The 17,209-nt window shown below is 41.2% G+C and overlaps 1 protein-coding gene across 1 annotated transcript in view; it reads left to right on the top strand.

The window, feature by feature from the left end:
* adarb2 (adenosine deaminase RNA specific B2 (inactive)) overlaps nucleotides 1-17,209 on the top strand; it is a 218,132-nt gene that overhangs the window by 182,235 nt on the left and 18,688 nt on the right. Inside the window, exons 5-6 of the mRNA XM_037757007.1 lie at nucleotides 9,132-9,300; nucleotides 15,099-15,250. Coding sequence (XP_037612935.1) covers nucleotides 9,132-9,300; nucleotides 15,099-15,250 — 321 coding nt within the window. The remainder of the gene's footprint in view (nucleotides 1-9,131; nucleotides 9,301-15,098; nucleotides 15,251-17,209) is intronic.

Raw genomic sequence — 17,209 nt, 5'->3', positions numbered from 1 at the left:
GCGAGACGACCGCCAAAGTAAACCGCCAGCACACATTGTCAAATAGTGTGGAAAATCTTATTTGAATCGACCTGAGATAGCATCGAGTGTGTGGAGATGGTAAACAGGGTTCAGATGTGCTCAGAGACATGAAAAATCGGGAACGTCCACATGAAAAATGCTAAAAAAAAAACTAAAAAAAAGCTCTTCCTCCTTTTTTTTTTTGACTTGTTTGTTGGATGGGATGAGAGAAGCTTCTTCTGAGGCTTTTTTTTATTCAGCAGGGTGTTGAGACTCCTAGTGGGGAAAAATACCACAGGGACTCAAAGAAAGAGATGAGAGCAAAGGGTTTCAAACAAGTTGATTACAAATGGCGGTTAAGCTATGGTTCTTAGTCTGCATATCCATTTTCAAACAGGGATTTTTCTCTACTCTTTATCTGTTTTTCCGGCTGCCGCAAAATTTTAACGTTCAATAATCACATCCGGCAACAAAACAGCTTGCTCAGAGGCAAAAAACATTAGCAGAGATGTGCCCGGGGTGTGTTGCAGCAGAGAGAGAGAGAGAGAGATTTGAGAGCTTCAGCAGCATTTCACAAAGACATCCTTATATGTTCACAGCAGTTGCCTGTTAAAGCTAATACAGATTCAACAGGGTGCAGTCTCTGCTCTTTTCCAAGTTGTTGTTGTTTTTTTTCTCTGCAAGTGCTGAGCATTTTCACAGATTTTTCTGTTATTCAGACGACACGCGACGGATGACATTCAGTGTAATCATCCAAAATCTAGCGATGAAAGAACACATGAAAGATAGGATTTACGGAGCTCAACCTAAATGCCATATAATAGAGTTTACTAAAAGTTGACCTTGAGAGCTCAGTCTGCTTTAGAAGAAAATGTTTTAATATCTGCTTTATGGTTGCTCAGAGATAATGGCTGGCTTATTAGGAACCGTTTTTGCCTGTTTTATAAGCACAGAGAATAAAGGGATTCAGATAATAGCTCTGCAATGCCCGTCGATGGCAGTTGCCTTGTGTAATAATGTATCACTGTAAAGTTCATGGTCATGTCATTTATATGGATTTTTCCTGTTTGACTCCCCAAGTGGTGGCTAATAATGAGAGTGAAGTCTTCTTAGCAATTTGTCCTCGCTTTTCACTTGAAATATATAATAGCTTTTTTAGTTGAGGCTGTATCTCTAACATCTTGTAGATATTTGTTTCAGTTGACCGTGAGTTTTTTGGAGTAGTTCACGGCGGGTCATTGGTTAGCCAGCTGGAGCCTTTCTGTGTGGAGGTTATCTTATTTGCACAGGTGTCTCTAGTTTCTTGCAGTGTTGGAAAAGGTATTCAGATCCTTTACTCCAGTAAAGGTAAATATACAACACTGTACAAATGCAAGTACAAGTCCTGCATTCCAAATTCTTTTAAGTAAATTAGTAATAGTCGTAGTAGTAGTTAGGTATCAGCACCAAAATGGTATCAAAATGGTATAAAAAAATATTCATTATGCAGAATGCACCACTAATTTCTCTAACGCATTAACGCAATCGATCTTTCGGAGGTTGTAGCCGGCTCAGAGTTTAAAGCTAGAGTGAAGATACTGGTATCATATGAAACTAGAAAACCTAAAGAATCCATCGGTACCAACCATGTCATACTAGCTCCTCATGAAGGAGGTTAAATCACGCTCCAAACTTACGCTAAATTTTGGCGAGGAAAAACTGGTATGGCCATTTTTAAAGGGGTCCCTTGACCTCTGACCTCAAGTTATGTGAATGAAAATGGGGTTCTGCCCTTTTTTAGGTTAGAGCAGAAGCCCCTCAAAATGTCTGTGCGTGTCCCTGTTGGGTTGGGATTCCTGGCCTATTTTTAGTGGATCTCCACAAGTGTGGATAATTAATGTCCTTATTAGCATTCCTTTGGTACACTACTTGTTACAGTGTGTTACATGCCTTTAACACACCCTAAAATTGAAATCATCATCATCTAAATCCAACTGAGCTTTCTCTCCCATAAAGGATTAAGGGAACCGTGTGATCCAGTGTAGCTTTATTACCATATGTGACAAATTAAAGAGGCACTCCACCATCTTTACACATGATGTTCAAGTAACATGTCATGAAGAAGAGCACCATTCAGCCTGTGAAAACAGCTCATAATGTCTTCTGGTGATGCGCGGGTCGACCCACAATGGGTGGGTTTGGGTGAGCTTATTAGAAAATATCGCGGGTCAAAGAGTGACAAAGCAGCATTCCAAGTAAGTTACTAGTAACTTACAGAAACATTGGTGCATTAGTCCACCTTCTTTTTCCCTCTCTGTTCCTCTCTCTGTCTCAAAAACCACACCAGCTGTGGTGGCGGCTCATAATTTTAACACATTCCGTGCCACCACCTCTTAATGCACTGTCAAGAGGTCATGGTCATTTCACGTATTTCTGTGAGATCACACGCACACACACACCGCGGCGCTCGAGTCCGCTTCTACCCTTGTCTCAGACCTCAGTCCTTACATTTATTGTGCTACTCTAATACATAAAGTCAGCGGTTTGCAGGTCGTGTTGGGTTTGAATGGTTGATTAACACATTTTTGCGGGTCGGGCGGTGCAGATTGGCTCTCATGTGTCTTCTGTTGCTCTCCAGGGAGCTTTCCAATGTTTGAACAAATAACCCTGATGATGTCATCATTAAATCAAAAAATACATGTAGGTGAGGCTTTCTGGTCTAACTAGGCTAATCAACTGGCTCATCGTCTGCTGCAGCGCTGTGTAATGCATAAGGGTCCAAAATTAACGCTTGCCAGTTGCCAAATGCGAGTAAATTTAGTCTTTGGTGAATAAATTATGGAGATCACTCGCCGGGCCGTCGGACTTGGTGGGCCGGTGGACTGTTGAAAAATCTGTACATTTTTTACCGGTTTTTTAACATTGGGAAAGAGGCGTCTGTAACTCAGCTAACTAAGCTAAAAGGTTCATTTTGGACCCTGGCTGTGTAATGCAGCCGGTGGAGAGAGGCCATTTTTGCCAACATGCAGACAGAGCAAGCGGAGAACCAGTGTCGTGTGGTGGAAGTAATGCAACATTAAGCAGAAACACAGAAGTAATACGCTGTAGCTGTTTGATAAATACGATGACTTTCTAACATAACGAGAAAAACTGGTTCAGCAAAAATATTTCCAGTTTTGCCTTAGTCTTTACTTCTCAGAGCAGACACCGTGGTATGGTCTCTGCTTCGTTAAAGGAGACACTATTCGGGGCTCTATTTTTGTAACTCAGTTGCACAAGGGGAAATCAATGGCACACAGTGCAGGTGTGCAGGGATTGGTCTGTGACACAGTTGGAAGCAGGGGAAGAATACATTTAGTAACAAATGTTGACATCAGTCATTACCAATAAAATTACCTCACTTCCTATTTCTTGAAAGCAGCATGTCTGTGCCTCAGCACTCAAGCAATTTAGTGATGGATGGAACGGTGTGGTCTGGATCTGCTACTCTCAAGAGGAAACCAGAGTCCCCATGGCTGAATATAATGTAGATTCAAATAAGTTAAACTGGCCAACTTGGCCTCAAAGAAAGGTTGGTAATATCTTGAATATGATTTTTTTTTAGTGTCAATCACTTGAATATGAGTGCAATTTGCTCGCACTTTTGATGTGGCCTGCACAAATTCCCTTTAGTATTTGACAGGGAAATTGCACTGCTTTGCTTGATTGTTACCACACCCCCCTACCTTAATACAGTGTTAAATAAATGCACCTCTGTGCTGTCACAGAGTGTGTTTACCTCCTCAGTTGCCATAGTGAGGCGGCGTGTGCTTCGTCTTCCTGTTAGAGGCCGTTGACAGTATTGTGCACTGAACAGTATAGTGCAGTTGCCATAGTGAGTAGTTCCAGGTCTCCCGTCTGAGATGTACATGCTTTTTGACAGTGCTGTTATCCTGGGGTGTGACATCTTTGAATCACCAGTAACAGATGTATTTGTGTGTGAAGAGTGCCTCAGGCCTTTGACTCCACTCTACCTCGTTCCTTTTGACCCTCTCTTTTTGTATTTCTGTGATGCAGCTGATTATTCCTGGTTTAAAAACAGCACACTGCCTGTGGGGCTCTCTATCTCCTCTCTCTGTGTGTGTGTGTGTGTGTGTGTGTGTGTGTGTGTGTGTGTGTGTGTGTCTCTTTCTCTCTCTCCCCCTCTTCCATTCATCTCTCCTCCTCCTCTCCTCTCTCCTGCAAACTGAAGGCAACCTCAGTGCCAATTTCATGGCAGGGTAGTGAGCAGCGCAGCAGAAATTATCCACTGCAAAATTGATCTAAACAATCGCAAAGTGGAACGGCAGGGAAAAGCAGGAGAATGAAATTGGTTGAGTCTGTTACCTTTTAGAACTTGCTTTATCACCGAGAAGGAATTGGGCTGCATTGCTTACAGGGAATGCCAATACTCATGATATAGAGATTCTTTATGGTGCTGCACAGTCATAAATATTGTATGTTTTTTTTGTGCAGTAGCACAGTAGATTTAACCTGCTCTTTTCTACACCTTAATTTACTATTCCTCCATGAGGGATATTTACAACAAAATGTGTTGGAAAAAATGCTTTAATAGTTGCATCCAAGTGTTGAGAGAAATTATTATCTCACTGTTGACGCATTTGATGAATCACTACACACAGTGGCATGCACAGGACGATGTGTTTCTGAAATACATCATTCTGTTAAAGACCTGTTTGCACTCCAACAGGTGAGATGCTAGTAAAACATAAATGTATATAATGACTCACAAGAGAAGCAGCGAACACGGACCATTATTATTTACAACAGCATTTACTTTTTCTGAACTCAGTATCTTCAATTGTTGCTTTGGAGCATGTCTCAATATTCAATTTATAAAAAGGATAGACCGGAGGACTGTTATCATTACCAGCACTGGCAGTTTCTGATGTAGGTACATTATTACTCAGAGTGAAGGATACAGTTTTAGTGATTCACTTTGCAAAAGAATCAGTCTTAACCATTAAAACCGGTCCTACATGGTGACAAAATATGTTTAAAGCTGCTATAATCGACAATTTATATTAATCCCATGACTATTTGAATGTCGCTGGTAGTCAGTGGTCATTTTTAACAGGAGAGACAGATGGTTTGTTTGGTTCACCACCACCGGTGAGCCGTGGTCGGGGCCATAGATTCTAACTTGCACAGACCTCAGTCAGATAAAGGATCAATGAGTCAGGCAGACTAGACGAACATATTCAACTACGCAACCCCTTTTACCCCTGCATGCTCTCTGCTACTAGAGGATGGAGAGGGGGATGCCAGGTTAACAAGGGGGAAGCATATCACCTACTGCTGGTAGTGATGAACCCATGGATAATAATGACCTGATTCTGCAGTTCCCCCTCAGCTCTATTGAGCATTGTAGCATCTTTCAGCTAATTGTTTTGGTTTCCAGGCCCACAACTTTCACTATGCATCGCTACAGTGTTGTTTTCAGCTAGCAACCAGCTGATGAACATAGTGGAGAAGTTAGCAGCTAAAGAGCCACATACAGTGGATACCGCTTATAGTGATCATGTCTGCCCGGGTCAAATTGATCACTATAAGCGGCTGATTATTATAGACCAATTTTTGTTGTTGTGCATCATTTTTCATGCAGATTACCATCTAATTGACATCTGTGTATTTATTACATGAATGCAAAGTAATGAAAGGGACCGCTTCGCTATTTGAATGGAACAGTGCAGAACGGTGCCCCTTTTGCCCGGACTCCTCGCTCTCTCACCCGGTCAGAGAAAATGACTTTCCTTTATCCCTTCATGATATCAATGTGCACGCAGCATCAGCTTCAGGTATCCAGCCAGACAGCAGACGGTCCGCGAGGCAAGGTATGACGGGACTAAATTAAAAAATAAAACAAAAATTAGTAGTTAAAACATTAGTCTAACATAGTTTTGCACACCAAAACACCAAAAACACTGTAAGCGGACTACTTGATTACTATAAGCAAATTATTTAAACAGCATTTGTATAGGAATGATTCTGTCCCTAGCTGTATTTCCCTCAGGAGTTGGTGGAGACCAAAAACAGAGCTAAAAGCAGACTGAATATTGAAATTACATTCGCCAGGTGTCCAAAACATGATTCCAAATGAAGGCTAATGTTGCTCTGTATCCGCCGCATGGGTAAGTAATAAACAACTGTTTGCTAAAAACTTTGCCATGTCAACTTAAAAGATGATGGTATATCAGTGTTGTGTTTACAGCTTGGTCCTGCAGTCTCCAAGTAGCAAAAAAAGTTCTGTTAATGGAGGTTTAAGTATTACCAACATAAATCCACGTCAATGGGGTGAAACAGTTTGATTCATTTTTTGTGTCAATGACTTGAAACAGAAAAATAAAGCCGATCCGTCCACTACTCTTTGGAAACGTGAAATTATTTCAATCTACTGGCAAAAATTGAAAAAGATTTTTTTTATTTACTAGGCAATAAGGTTTGCTTTGATGCTGTTATACACGATCCAATAGACAAGTACAGTACATTAATTAGAGATTTTAAAAATCCATACAACATTAGTTTTTTAAGACACGCTGTAGTTTCTAGAGTAAAAGTTGAACTTGTTCAACCCTACCGTAGACTTTCCTTTCTTCATCTCTATGCTCTCTTTTTCCTCTACTGCCCACACACCACACACACACACCACACACACTCCTCCCTCCCTCTCTCCCTCCCTCCCTTAACTTTTTCCTCCCTTGCCCTCCTTCCCATTCCTCATCAGTGGAGGTGTCAGGACTCTACCGCCGCAGTGCCATCTGGGCCGAGGCTGATAAAAGCTCATGTGCCGGGCCGGCGATGCCTGCAGGTCTGCCAGAAGCCAGCGAAGCCTGACTTTCAGAGGCGATGGGAGAGATTTGTGGCAGCCAAGGAAGGAATGGCATGCCGTTAACGTGCTGATCCAGCCTCGCCCCCCCTCTGCACCACCTCTGCCTATCTGTCAGTCAGTCACATTGCCCTGCACTGGCCTGAATCCTCACTGAGAAAAGTGTCTTTTCCTCAAAGGAAAACCAACATGAGACGGGATGAATTTGTGATCTGCGATCTCTCTCATGGCATTTGCTTCATGTCTCACATTGAGAATGACGCTGCAGTGACCTCTTTAGAAGCTCTTATGGTATCATGCTGTCCGGACAGAATTGGATGGAACCAAGGCCTGAAGTGTCAGGAAAGACCTCATAAATCTGGCTGACACACAACACCAAATCTCTCACAAGGAAGTTTGCTACTTCCCAATAGGTAGCAGCTACCAACCACCAACTATCAGTATCTAGTCCTCCAAAGGTATTTGTAAAATGTACTGAAGCAGTAGAACGACTGCTCATTTGGCTCTAGATCCTTGTGGCCACATACTGTATGCCAATGGTTGGCTTATTGCAGCTCCCTTAAAGCAAACACAAAGTCGCACAGGGAGCATCTGTTGAAATCGGGTTTCAGAGTAAATATAGAGAAAACTGTCCTCCCTCCTTTCCTGGTCTTGAGGTCCTGACACACCAAGCCAACAGTCAGCCGTCGGACAGTTTTGGGCCGCCGGTGAGCATTTGTCCGCCTAGTTTTTTCGGTGTGTCCCGCACCGTCAGCTCTAGTCTGCACGTGTATGAGTTTATTTGGCCAATTCAGCATGTTGAATCGGCGGCGCCGCCAGTCGGTGAAAGAAATCACTCTGATTGGCGGTTCAGCTTAAAAAAAATTAGTGCACGAGAAGAGAAACGGATGTGAGGGAAGCAAGCCGACGAGTAAATCAAGAGGTGGTGAGTGAGAGTGGTGTGAAAATGGTCGGCAAATGCCACTTTATTTCATGTATGTATCATGACAATGGCTTTTATTTCCACAGCCCTCAGTCTTCTCATTTCCCTTTTTGAATGACAAATATACGTGGTAGCTGGCCGTCGGCTGGAGTCTTTGCGGTGTGTTGGAGTGCTTTTTGGCCAAGACAAAGGTGATGCGAGGTGATGCAGCTGGTGGCCTTTGTCGACGTTAGTTCTTTGATGTCAGGTTGGTGTGTCTGGGCCTTTAGACACGGCCCATTCCAGTTGTGTGGCTAAAATGTGAACAGGTGAACTTTTTGAATGAGGTGTAGTGCCAGCGTCAGCCCAGTTTGGGTCTCTTCCTTTCCTTCCTCCTTGGATCCAGCTAATCCTGGCTGGTGTGGTGTGATAGGAGCTTCTGAAGAAACGCTCACTCATGCTACTCAGAGAACTGTGGTTATGGAAATAACCCAAAGTTATCTGTCAGAATGACCTTTTCACCCTGTTCTCCTCTTATGTTTCACTATGTGAGCAAAGGGAACTCTTCCACCTTGTCTTAGAGACCAACTTCAGTCTGAGGTCTATTTTTCCATCCGCCCATCGCTGGTTGTATTGGCTTCAGTCTATTTTAGTTTGACTTATATTTTCTTATCAATTCCTGTCTGCTATTTTATGCTGCTTGACTCTAAAAACACTTTCCATGACATGAAAATGGTGTAGTGTTAGAACATTTTTGGCATAATTGTACCAAATGTTTATTCACTTTTTCCTTAGGTCAAGTTGGCAATGTCTGAAAGTGTTAAAATGTGCACTGGTGCAGAGTGTGGAGGCACACTGAGCATGACCTTATTGATGGAAAATGCATCCATTATCCCAGATAAGTTTAAGACGCCTCCTCCATACAAAATACATGATAGATGAAAGATGTCTGGGGCTTCTACTGGCTACTTCTCTATGATTTCTGAAGCCAACATGTGTTTCAAGTTCAACGTGATTTATTCATGTCCTCTTCCAAAATTAGACTCTATCCATTATGCATAAATATATTACAAATAGAGAACTAATAGTCACATTTATTGGGGTTAGGGTTAGGGTCCACTTTGGCCACATTACTGTTGGTTTCTTCTTGTTAATTTTAGCAATGTAAGTTTGTTTTCTTCCTCTGAGAATGTCAGTGTGCGTTCTTGGACTTCTTCCTTAATGATGATAAAATGCCTCCAACAGACAGAAAGGTGAGGAAGGACATTAGCTATTAAACACTGAGGGGCTACTATTAAACTCACGGATTAAGGAATCAATGTAGTCAATGGAACGTATGACAAGCAAAATGACGGGAACATTTGTCTGTCTGTGATTGTTCAACAGGTCTGGACCTGAGGCACGCCCAGGTGGTGGCGTTATCCACGGGCACCAAGTGTATCAACGGGGAGTACCTGAGTGACCAGGGACAAGTGGTCAATGACTGTCACGCTGAAGTCACGGCCCGCAGAGCCCTGCTACGCTTCCTCTACTCTCAACTTGAACTCTTCTTGAGGTAACAGATCAATCTTCAGCTGTATCTTTAACACACGCAGACATTCTTCCAGCGCCATACTTCATTTTCTGCAGCTTTGACCCCTTTTACCATGTACTAATGAACTGTTAGTGGTCATTTCTGTTTACATAAATCCAACTTTATAATGTCATACAATCTCATATGCCATAAATCCATAATTTTATTTATTAAAGTGGGTAGAAATGGAGCAAATGTGATTAAAAAAAGTTATTTTTATAAAACGGTCACTATATCCTGAAAGTAGTGCATGAGACAGGTAACCTGAAAAAATCATGTGCCTCTGTGTCCTCCGGTGTCCTCCGTTGCTCCTAATGGCATCTACAAGATTTCACAGGCTGGAGGAAAACAACCAATCAGAGCCGTCTCTGAGCAGCTGTCAATCACTCGCGAACTTCGACCAAACAGTCAAACTAGGCAGCACTGATCAAATATGAATCAATATTCTGTTACTGTAATGCCTATTTCTCGCCTCAAATGTTTTCAGAATCATCTTGTAGTGTACTGTTTAGCTATAAAATGAGAAAGTTTGTGACCCAGCAGCCATGTTGAGATCAGTTGAAGAAATCCCAAACACCGCCCACCAGTCGGAGCATAGCCAATAGAAACGCTCTCTCTCTCTCTCTGAAATGACCAGTGATTGGCCAAAGTCTTCGTCATGGCTAGATTTTTTAAAGCCTGAAAACAGAGCCATGAGAAGACTATTTTTCTCTCAGAACACTTGAATTACAATATGCTGAAAGGTTACTATGAAATTTTGCCCAATGATGCCAGAACTTGTCTGCCTACTGAAGCTTTAAATTATTTCATTTTGAATCCACGGATATAGCTCATTATTGCTTGCTGTAACTAGTTGATTGGTAGTCTGGAAGGCTGGCTTATTATTGAAAAATCAATCACCTTCATCTCATGCTAGTTTGCTGATTTAAACTGACTCCATTTCAGCCAAAAATACAACACAAATGGAATGTTTTAACTCTGAAAATAATGAAAGGATCACACTGAATGATTGTTTGGGAGTTTGGCCCACTGATTATCTCACCCAGAGTGAGAAGAAGATTGGCCTAAAATCATCTAATGTGGAATGTTTTACGTAGAAAGAGACTGGCATTATTCAGAGTTTAATGATAAACCAAAGTAGGGCTGCAACTGACAATAACTTTAACTATCAATTATTATGGATTTATCAGCTGATTTTACAACCCAAAGATATTTAGTTTACTATCTCAGGAGAAAGAAAACTAACAAGTATTCACAAAAAAAGAAAGTGGAGCCAGTGAAGTTTTGGCGTTTTTGCTAAATTAAAATGACTTGAACAAGAAATCAATAATGAAAATAGTTACACATTTACTTTCTATCGATTGGCTCAATTGATCAATTAATCAATGGACTAATCATTTCAGCTCAAAACCAAAGTTGATATTTATTTGTATTATATGTAGCTGTGTAGCTGCTAAAGGTTATATCAGGATCATTATCTACTATTCAGATCCTTTAATTAAAGGGATAGTTTGGGTGTTTTGAAGTGGGGTTGTTTGAGGTACTTATCCATAGTAGTTGTATTACTTACAGTAGATGATGGTCGGTGTGGCCCAGTTTTGAGAAACAGACGAGAACCGACACCGGAGCAAAGCAATGTATTACTGTGGACGGGGACGGCAGAAAAACATATTTTAGCCTCCTAAAAGAAAGGCTCACCTAAAAAATTCAATATCCGTTTACGTGTACGCTATATTTGGAATATTTTCACGGCTTTATCTTGCCGTCAGACAGCCCTTTCCTTCTCCTTTCTGACGGGGAACTGAACTGAAAGTCGGAAAGTATTCTAAATATAACGTACATTTAAATGGATATCAACTCTATTTAGTGGAGCGTTTCATTTAGGTGGCAAAAATCTGTTTTTCTGCACGTCCCCGTCCACAGCACTGTATTGCTTTGCTCCGGTGCCGGTGATCCTGTCTGTTTCTCACACCTACTATGGATGGACTATGGAAGTACCTCATACAGCCCCACTTCACAACACCCGATCCCTATTCCTTTAAGTAAAAGTAGCAATACAACAGTGTAAAAATACTCCCTTACAAGTATTAAAGTCTTGCTTTCAAAATTTTAAAAGTACAGAAGTATAATCTGCAAAATGAATCTAAAGCAGAACTATGTCACTTTTGAAAGAAGAATTAACAGATTATTCCTTTTACAGATTAAAAGTTTTGTAATAAATCACACCCTCGCTCACTCAGGGAGTTTTGCTGCTTGCTGCAGTAGCTTAAAGTCCAACTGAAATGAAATTGCATTTTTTTTTTCTGTCTGCGACAGCACACATATCTGCTCTGTACATCACTCGTCCTGTGTTCACCTTTGAGAAACTTTTTTTCTTCCTTTTCGTGATGCAAAACTACGAATGGTATATTTAAAGAACAGTTTGACATTATCTTTGACTACAAGAAGGGATGACTAAATGTGATCTCATTTGGACTTTAAAGTGGCTAAATGTAAGATGAAGTTAAATGACTTAATGACTACTTTCTATTTGTGATAATGTTACACTATATTTTAGCATTATCCTGTAATTGTTGACTCAGGGCCACAGTGGCCAAATGTTGCATAATCTCTAGTATTAAAAATAAAAGTAGTCATAATGCATCAGAAAAATATGCAACCCTCTCAGCGTTACATTATTATAAATTATATAATTGGATTATTACTGATGCATAAACATGTAAGCAGAATTTTACTGTTGAATCGAGATCATTATACCTATAGTATTTATATTATTTATTGCACTTTACTGTTTTATCTATAACAAATCCTGTAATCTAATCCTGAGCTAAATAATGCTCCAAATATACGCTAAATTTTGACGAGGAAAAACTTTCATGGCCATTTTCGAAGGGGTCCCTTGACCTTTGACCTCAAGATATGTGAATGAAAATGGGTTCTATGGGTACCCACAAGTCTCCCCTTTACAGACATGCCCACTTTATGATAATCACATGCAGTTTTGGGGCAAGTCATAGTCAAGTCAATACACTGACACACTGACAGCTGTTGTTGCCTGTTGGGCTGCAGTTTTCCATGTTATGATTTGAGCATATTTTTTATGCTAAATGCAGTACCGTACAGTATTGGAGGGTTTCTCCAATATTTGTCATTGTTTTGTGTTGTTAATTGATTTCCAATTATAAATATATACATACATTTGCATAAAGCAGCATATTTGCCCACTCCCATGATGATAAGAGTATTAAATACTTGACAAATCTCTCTTTAAGGTACATAAATCAATATTATGACCACTCCCTCTGCATGCCATGAACTTATGGCCCCTCCTTGTTCACATGCAGTCCATGGTCCATGGCGTAGGCTTCATACATACATTATACATACATTCATACATTAGTTTCCAAGGTGCCTCCAACTATTTTAACATGCAGTACAGTACATTATGCATCACAGTGTGCTTAATAGCATTAAATATGTTGTGTTGTTGTGACCTCCCGCTGCAGTGCCAAAGCATGCTCTCTCCTCTATAATAAGCTTCATGGAAACAGCACCGCTTTGTTCACCAGAGACTTTTCAATAATCAACGAGCCATATGGGCGCCGTTCTCTCCAGCTAACTAAGCATACTATCACACACTCAACTGGTTTCAGCTCAGGGTCTCAATGGCCTATTTGTTTTTTAGCACTTTTTTAAACGTACCTACTCTGTGTGTCTTCGCAACCTGCGCAGCGTGCTCCGGTGCACACAAGCTCACCAGGAGTTTTTACCAGTGTCAAGGGACAGTCTTGATGAGTTCTGACTCCTGACTGCCTCCAGTGCATGAGCATATATTATGTTTTTGAGCTCCCCGAGGAGCTCGATAGCAAGGCTGATTCATCAGATTAGCGGCTAGGAGTCTAGATCGTTGAATGTCAGATTTGCATACACAGCACTGACTTTTTGTCTTAGCACAATGCTGGGTGGCAGGTACAGAGACTTTGCGGCTGAGTAAAATGGCTAATGGGGAAGATAACTCATAATGAAATGACCAAACAAAATGCCAGAACTGCCATATTTACACTCAGCGAAAGGACATCGGAGACAGAGGAGAGGTTATATAAAGAGTGCAGCCGTGCTTTGCATTGTGATGCGTAGTTTAAATATACTATGTGCACGTACTTACGTGTGTGTGAGTGCTGAAAGCCGTATTCCTGCAGAAACAGTGACCCAGATTTTTAAATTAGATTAACTATATGTGTCACCTAGTCGGCCATATTGCAAGAATTCAGCTCATTATTAATGAATGGAGTGAAAAAAAAATCTGATTTTAAAGAACGGTGTGTAACATTTAGGGGGATCTATTGGCAGAAATGGAATATAATATTAATAAGTATGTTTTCTTTAGTGTACAATCACCTTAAACTATGAATCTGCCATGTTTCTACAGTAGCCCAGAACGAACAAACTGAACACTGGCTCTAGAGAGGGCCATTCACGTTTTTGCGTCAGCCACCGTAGTTCTCCTACACGCTCGACACACGGGAGAAGTTTCAGTTGGTTGCAATCTGCAACCTCACCCGCTAGATGCCGCCAAATGCTACACACTGCACCTTTAACTGTCCTAAAAAAAAAATCCTGTAACCTATTATTTTATCCCTAATCCATCTGACTGATTTCAGCATCTTTTCTAATGAATCATATCCATCCAGTCAAAAAATAGGCACTTGGGCACTCTTGCGCGGCATCGCTCTCCACATTGACAACAATGGATTTGAGCATGCAAAAGACGTGGCATGTGGCCACGAACCGGGAAATTAGAATTTCCCTGGTTCCCTTGACAAAAAGCCGAAGGGATTTTTCCTTTGGGTTTTGGATTATTGCAGAAAATCAACTCTGTGGCAAACAATACTTACACATTTCTGGCAATCGCCAGAAGTAAAAAGTTAACGTTAGGCTATAAACAAACTACACTACGGTCGCATGAGCGCGAGTAGACACAACGAGGTAAAGGAGGAGTTGACATGAAAACGTTAAGTTGTCTCATTTTCTCTTGTTAGCAACCGCCTTTTTTAAGACACATAAAGGCCTCAAAATTCACTACGAACAACGAATTACTGACCTATTTTATGTTGTAAAACAAAACGTTAAAATCTCTTCAGCATTCAAAAAAACCATTGACTTCCAGACAAGGGAACCGGAAGTGCTAAAATGCTAACTAATTTCCGGGTTTTAGGACTCTATTGTGTCTGTGTTTATTTATGCCAAACAACCAATGCGCTGATTGTACAGACGTTAACTGTAACGTTAGCTAGCTAGCAACATGCGCACCAGCTCGTCTTTCCATTGACTTTCTATGCAGTTGTACCATGTGTAAACACACCATAGCAGTAGCTATGAAACCGTTTATTTGCAGTGCCAGTAAAACCTGCAGCACTTAACATATTTATCATATTCCTGCATGTTTGTTTTATATAATAATAACCATTATTTTAACTTGGCTAATTCTTTATTTGACCTTCATTGTGACACTTTCACAACTCAAATGCAAAGTATATGTGGACCACAAGTTAAACTCACTCTCCCCCGTCTCCCATGAGACATTTGGACAGCCTGAGTAATGTCCAGGAGTCTCGTCTGACAGCAGGAGAATGGACTATGGTCAGAGAGAGAGCCAGTGTCCATCTCTCTCCGTCCCCGCCTCACTTCATCATTGGAAACGAAAAGTGGAAATCTGTTTGCTGCGCCGTGATGAATGGTGCCACCTTTCTCATCAGTCTCCCTCTCGTTTTCTCTTAAAGTAAACGGCCGGAGGACTGGGAGGAGTCGATATTCGTGCGGCACAAGGAGTGCGGCTACAGGTTGAGAGACAACGTCCATTTCCACATGTACATCAGCACCTCGCCGTGTGGGGACGGGAGGCTCAACTCGCCCTATGAAATCACCAGTGACCGTAAGACACCCGGCCTTTCTGTTTCTTTTTGTTTTACGTAGGTTGCCGAAAACAGATCAAAATAAAGTTATTTTTAATACTCACCATGTATTTCTATGTAATGTAATCACTGTCATTTTCTCTATCATCAGTCAGTCAGGTTTGTAGAGAGATCATTTTCTCTGGCAGATATTCTGAAAGCCACTGCTCTGCTTTTTTTTTTTTTTCTCCAGACACTGTCAAGAAGCTGGCATCCTTTTCATGTCACATCCCGTCTTTGGCCTCTTTCAGCCACGCTGTGCTGACTAGATGACATTTTATTGCTTACCCACTGAAAATAAATTGTATATTCATTTAGACGGTTCGCCCAGCATTTTTTCTGGTGGCCTACGAGTTCAGAAATGTAATCTGGACTGCAGTTTCCATCAGTAGAATGTATATATACCCCCCCACACCCCCCTCCTTTCATCACGGACTGAAGCTGCTATTCAGCTCTCTGAATATACACTACAGTGCAGTGCATGGTGTGATTTCCATGAAACCAGTGAGGATGGAAATGCTGATGCTGTCATTGGAGAAGCCTTTGAACTTGACGTTTGTGGTCATTAAACCTCTTAAATGTTCTCCAGTGCGCTCTCAGAGATTAGAAAATTACTTAATACCTTTTCCTGACTGTTCTTAAACATTTCTGAGCTGGAAACCGGGGCTTAATTTTTAGCTGCTGTCACATCAGCCGAAGCAGCAGCCATGGAGGAAGAGAGAAGGAAGGAGAGTTTAAGCCTAAAGGAATAAGAGGTTATTAAAATAAAAACAACGATTTATTTGTGTTCACTCTGTCACCCTATTAGGGAGATATCCATGTTGTAATTTTACTGAAAGCAAGAAAAATAATATTTATAATTTATCCCGTGCCTGTTTGTTGTTTCCTTCTTCCTGAAAGTTTCTTTTTCCAATACTATGCAGACTATTTACAACTTTGTATACTTTAAAGAGGAACTATTATGCTTATTTTCAGGTTCATACCTGTATTTGTGGTTTCTGCTAGAACATGTTTGCATGCTTAGATATTCAAAAAACGCTTTACTTTTCTAATACCGGCTGTGCTACAGCACCTCTTTTCACCCTCGGTCTGAAATGCTCTGTTTGAGTTCCTGGCCCCGCCCTCTTGAAAAGCCCAGTCTGCTCTGATTGGTCAGCTGGCCCACTCTGTTATGATTAGTCAACCAAACCAAACTCTTCAGACTCCGCTCCAGCTCCGTTCTAACTAGCTTTTTTTTGAGGGCGTGCCAAACTAGCCGCTAGGCAAAATGTGTTACTTGGTGACATCACCACATTACGGAATAAAAGGCGGGACTTCAAGCGAGGCGTTTCAGGCAGTTCAGGAGCAGTGTTTCTGTGTGGGAGAGTAACCTTCCCTTTGCCTCGACTTTGGGATTTGTAACTTTGCAGACCTTTTACATGCACAAAAAACTATGTAACACACTAAAGGAAAGGGAAAAAGCACAAAAGCATAATATGTCCCCTTTAATTAACAATATTAGTGCCCGTAGAGGTCATGCCGCCTTGTACACCCACATGAAGCCACATGAAAGCACTTTAAACCGATCAAGGGCCTGTGCTCTCAGTAACGGGGTTGTATTCATACAATACCACGTCACACTGTACCCAATATAAACAGTCCTAAGTTCATCAAGGGTGCATCGAAACTGCTTCATTCAGGATAATGGTTCCTTCTCCTTCCTTCCAAACTGCAGGCTGCTCCACACATCCAGCAACAATCAAGTCAAATGCTTACTTCATTAACAATTAGGCAGCCAACGGTCCCAAGATAATACATTTAATTCCCTAAATGACGCCGTTAACCTCATTTAAACTTTTGCTTTGAAAGGAAATGCAATGTTAATCCTCCACTGGAAACTGTACCTGTCATTGTATTAAAATATATAATAGTAATAAGTCGTTGGCTCACCATAATATTGG

This window comes from Sebastes umbrosus, chromosome 21 (genome assembly GCF_015220745.1).
Source record: "Sebastes umbrosus isolate fSebUmb1 chromosome 21, fSebUmb1.pri, whole genome shotgun sequence".
Taxonomy (NCBI): Eukaryota; Metazoa; Chordata; class Actinopteri; order Perciformes; family Sebastidae; genus Sebastes; species Sebastes umbrosus.
The sequence above is the reverse complement of the archived record's forward strand: the minus strand, read 5'-3'. Positions and strand labels throughout refer to the sequence as shown.